This window comes from Lytechinus variegatus, chromosome 3 (genome assembly GCF_018143015.1).
Source record: "Lytechinus variegatus isolate NC3 chromosome 3, Lvar_3.0, whole genome shotgun sequence".
Lineage (NCBI taxonomy): Eukaryota > Metazoa > Echinodermata > Echinoidea > Temnopleuroida > Toxopneustidae > Lytechinus > Lytechinus variegatus.
In genome coordinates, this window is record NC_054742.1 from 67,769,848 (window position 1) to 67,775,234 (window position 5,387).

A 5,387-nucleotide genomic window follows, 5' to 3' on the forward strand; every position below is an offset into this window, starting at 1 on the left:
ATGTATTTTGCGATCCTGCATTACAGAAAATGCATAACTCGAAGAATGGCTGACTAGAACAGTATAATGAAATCAATGAATATCCCTAGAAATTATGTCTCTCACAGTAAACGTACTGTGTGTAGAGTTGCCGTATTAATAACCCGGCGACGACCCCCCCACACATTTTTTTACATACTTGAAATATGGCCATCCCCCTAACAAAATGAATCGGTGAAATAATTGATTAGTAATTAGCTTAATAAATAATAAATGATGACTAAATATATGAATGCAAAATAAAGGGATAATAATACACAAGATTAAAGAGTAATTGTAGAATACTTATTCTGTAAATTTTGAAAGGCTATACTTTTTTCAACATGTCTTTATTAAGGATTTCATTAAAATTGATTACATATTCTCAAGATAAATAAAAAAACTACAAATTTTCCTTTTATATATTAAGCAAGGATATGCAAATATATATATAATATATATATATATATATATACATGTATATATTCACCAAAGACTGAAGCAAATAAGGATGGAATGAAATTCCTTAAAAATGTACTTTTATATCTAAAAAAAAAAAAAAAAAAATAAACTGAGCCTCAACCCTCTACGTATTCTCATAATAATCAATATTGAATGACTGAATGATTTGCAGGAAAACAGAAATCAACATACATGTATTATTATTACATCCCATTTTACATCAAGCTATACACACACCATCATCGTCACACGCACGCACACACGCGTTCACACACATGTTTGCTTTGTAAAAACACAATACACGCGCACACCCGCATAAAAAGTAAAGCTTACCTTATTTCATCGCACCTCTGTATCTTGTCAATCATTTTGTATATTATTGGAGAGGATAGTAGTTTAATGGATCTTCTTCAATCAACCTATACCACATAATCTATAGGCATATAAGTGTTCATAATTGTGGAAGCGTGAATCTTCAACATATACTCACTTTTACCCGGAAGTCGTATCTCGGCCTTTTCCAAGATTGATGTAAGAGTTTTGGTATAGGTGAAAGCTACCATCACCTCTAATACTGGATTCTGTTCGATCGCATCCACGAGTCTTTGCATACCTATGTTCACACAGACAAAAAAAAAATATTGCGTAACAAAAAAAATAATATTTTTAAATTTCTTATGGTCATATCCAATGCAAATTAAGACGGTAACATTTGTGTTGGTATAAATGCGCACTTTATGAACGAAACTTTTCATCTTTATATACATGTATTTGGTACAACTGTATAAGCTGAGGCATTAATGTTCTCATAATGAAATAACTTGGGTTAAAATCAAACGACGAATATGAGTGGTCAATGTACACCTCAAGTCAGTTAAAATTCGAGGGGGGCAATGGCTTTTGATTGAAAACGACAATATGGGAACCCCTCCTGTGGACGTACTCTCATATGATATATTTCGTTAGTTGAAAAAACAAGTCATCGTGTATTTTTTGTAATTTGATATATATAATCAATGGCATCGCGTTCTTTGTTTTGGGTTGTGCAACTATTTTAATCATATTCTGTTAATTAATGGTGATGTCGTTTTTCTATCGAGTATTCATGATGTTGTTATTTCACACATTTTAATAAATTTTTTCAAAAACTATTTCAAATTAAATTATTTCAACCAGAGATATTTCGGCCGAACAATGTAGGTTTAGTTGTTTATATAAGCTTCAAGTTTTGTTCTAAGACATGAGAACTACAAGATTACGATAGTAACATGATCTCCTAATGTACATTAGACCATTACAGCCATCGATGTGTGAAATGTCTTCGGTTAAGATCTTCCTTGCAGATGTAACAAAAGCATTTTATGTTGACATATTGCATTGCGACATAATGTTGATATCCATGTATATCAACCTATAATTATGTTTTAAGAAATGTTGAGCTCTGATTAAAGTTGCCTATCACCATGATCACTTTGGAGTCCAGGGACTTGATCGACATCATAGGCTGAATGGTTCCAAAAACACTTATTTACTACATGGCGTTCCTTGATTGCTATCAATTCATCTTCTGATGAACAAAGTATTATGACATTATCGACAAGTTCCCGGCATATGAAAAAAAATTTTAACACCAACATTTCAACAAAAACAAAGCAAGCATGGAGGGAGGGGACATCCCTATATAGGATTAGAATTTATCGTTTCTCTTCTTTCAAGAGTTTTTGCGGCCTTCAAACTGCTACATGTACTTTATATTACCTTAACTTATGTTGACTGGGTTTTTCCTACATTATCAGTAAAGTTAATTAGCTTGTTAACCACCTGAAGTCAATTACGCTATTGTCATAATACTTTCGATGCATTATGAGGTTCAGGGAGGAAATGGTAATGTGCAAGATCAAAGCGAAAAAAATAGAAAATTGCAATCTAAAGCTTTCAAAAATATTTTCATATGCATTTGTCGGGTAAATTGGGATATGGGAAGATTTGGGTGGGATATGGGAAGATATGGGTTTTTGGACACCCCCCCCCCCCCTCTCAGATACACCACTACCTGTCGCTTTAGTAATACCGTTAATGACATGGCTTTTAATGAAATCGAAAACGTCTAAATCATTACAGTTACACCTTCACGATAAATGACTAGCAAAAATGTTGCCAGGTAGTTAATACCGACAGTAACCTTTGTAAATGTGTGCACTATCCAATTGCAATATGTTATGCCTTTTAAATGATTTATTCAGATCGGAGCTAGTCTGGTTATTTATTGACATTTTTCTTTAAAGACAAATGTCTAACCAGCATTTGTGGTTCTTGTTTCTCCGAGTGTTTTCAGAGGTTCTATTTTGTTAGGATTTAATTGATCTTACCTTCATCGTCAACTTCTCGAGAGACCAACAGATCCAGAGCGATACATAAACCAAGTCTAGCAGCTCTGGCACGAAAATCCACTGCAATGGACCTTCCGTAGCTATTATCCAGGGCGATGAGTCCTACCCAGTTCCATCCAAAACTCGCGATGAGTTCAGCAACAGCAGCTGCTTGATGAATGTCCGAAGGCACAGTTCTGAAGAACGTCCTGTACTTGGTCCGATCACTGAGCAAGGCGCTGGTAGCAGAATAGCTGATTATGGGGACACCAAAGTTCTGAGCGTAGTCAGCCACCGTTTCTGCACTTTCTGACGTATCGGGTCCAACAAAGAGCAAGGCAGATTGGTTGGTTATGGCTGGATCTGAATTGAGGGTGATCGCTTCCTCGTCGTACTCCAAGCCAAGGCATTGAGAAGCAGCACGAAGTGCAGAACTCTTCCAGTTGCAGATATCCCTAATGTCATAGTCCAGGTGGATGTGTCTCAAGATGTCAGTATTGTGGTTGATCTCATCAATGGCATAAGTCATTGCCCGAGCACGAAGGTAGGAAAGCATATGGTAACCATCACAACGCTCACGGGCTGGACCTTCCGTCCAACTCATGTCATCAATGTCTACACGAAAATGAATGGAAAATAGTCCACATAGCTTGACCCTTACATCAGTTGGAATTGGGGTGGTTGGTTGGGCTACTGAAGATTCCAGAAGTACGTTACCACATATCCCCACCACCAGCAACAAGTGCACAGATCTATATGCCATTGTTTGTATAAAGCAACAGTTCCGTGATGACTAAGACGTGACAACACTCCTGAAATCTCTCAGAGTACTTTGTTAACACTGTAAAAATAAGGGAAACCTGTAAATTTTCTTGCACAGGTTCAATCACAATGGTGAGACGGCAAGTGAGAGAGACGGGATAATTCAATCATGTCAACACCACCAGTTAAAACCCACATGACATATTAAAGAATCCAAGTTAATTTCACTTGATGTTAAATAATAAATTCTTTCTCCGTGGAAGATGAATTGAAGGAAATGGCGAGACAGTTGGCATCCGATCAATATTTCATCAAGGCTTCCGAAAATAAATGCAAAAATTGATCCCTTAGCATCCCGGCTAGATCAGCTTCGAAGTGAGCGATAGAGAGAGAGAGGAGGAAAGTAATCTGCTTAGAACGTCCCTACTGCTAGAACTCCCGAAACATTTAGTGAGGTGGATGCGATGTATGGCATACCACACCCTATTCGTTTCTCATCTCAGTTCACTGATCGAAGATGCATTGCGAAATCCACACTCGTAAATGCATTGGACGAGCGAATACTGGCGCACACCAACCAATATCGCGCCACTGTCCGCCTTCGGTACAGATTGACATGCATGCCTCTCGGATAATAATTACCACCTGAAGGAACATATTGAACCTGCTTTATTTCACAATTAAATCTAAGGGCCTCTATCAATTTTATCAATGCAAATTTCAACAACATGAGTAGTATGGTAACGCAATATGGTGTGACATAAAATTATGAAAGAGAAATGAAATGTTGAAAATTGATTTTGAAAAATATCATTAATGACAAATGGATGAAATATAAGTCCCTATTGAGAAAACCATGTGGTGACCATTTTATTTTTTCGACAAGCGTTTTATGTCACTTATTGTTTCGCTTTCAATTCGCATAACTTAGATATGAGGAGATGTTAAGTTTAAGTATCAAAATTTAATTGCATTATTTCTAAAAGTTGATTTTTTTTTAATTGTAGTAGACATGCAGTCTGAAACCAAGTACATATTAGATTCATTTTGACCTTAAAATTGATGATTTTGAATATGACTTTATAACCATGAACATGATGCGTATTTTATAGTATATAGATATAATTGCTTATTTATTCCCAAGGAAGACATAGGACGTAGAAAATTTGAAATTTGAGTATTTTCGAACTGTGAATACTTTATTTATTGATTGATTGATTTTCGGAATTATTCCGTAATGTAAAACGTGTATATCTAAATATAAACTGTATACATATTTACAGCGCGTCCCCCAAAAATGTCCCTTTGACATAGGACTGAATTAATTCTAAAATGTGGTAGGATTCTCAAATAAATGTTCATGAGTAGAAAGCTCATTTCATGTTCTAACTTCTATGAAAATTTCATTGGTCGCGCTTCAGCGGTTTTGAATACACACTCTGTTATGTAACAGTGGTGCATTTTAGCTCATTCCAAGTTTGCAGCATTGATGCATTTCTTCATTGTCTATGGCATGTTAACCCCGATTCTTACATCCAGGATCTGAGCAGGGATAATTCCCTAATCATATCTAGGCTCATCAAATCATAAACCTGAGCATGTTCAGAAGGACAAGAAACATAAAAAATTTAAGTTTGTTTGATGATTGATAAAGGGAATCAGTGCACCAACTTGAAAGAAAATGTGAATGATGGATGAGTAAAATAAGCTGGAAAAGGGGAATCCACAAGTTAATCACCCTTTGCGAAAAGAAACTATACCAATTTTTTTTTACTT

General features: G+C 35.8%; 1 protein-coding gene across 1 annotated transcript; it reads right to left on the bottom strand.

Annotated features, from left to right (window-relative positions):
• Positions 1-652: 652 nt before the first annotated feature.
• On the bottom strand, positions 653-4,339 carry LOC121412283 (extracellular calcium-sensing receptor-like). Its single transcript, XM_041605181.1, has 2 exons — positions 2,850-4,339; positions 653-1,093 (listed from the first exon to the last, which is right to left on the bottom strand). Exons 1-2 carry the CDS (start codon positions 3,610-3,612, stop codon positions 900-902), a joined length of 957 nt encoding a protein of 318 aa, XP_041461115.1. The 5' UTR covers positions 3,613-4,339; the 3' UTR covers positions 653-899.
• Positions 4,340-5,387: the final 1,048 nt, after the last annotated feature.

What these genes read in the sequence shown, in the direction of transcription:
- LOC121412283 (XM_041605181.1), bottom strand. Translation starts at nt 3,612, where the DNA reads ATGGCATATAGATCTGTGCACTTGTTGCTGGTGGTGGGGATATGTGGT. An exon ending in TCGAGAAGTTGACGATGAAG is followed by an intron (nt 1,094 to 2,849) that starts GTAAGATCAATT and finishes GTGTGAACATAG; the next exon opens with GTATGCAAAGACTCGTGGAT.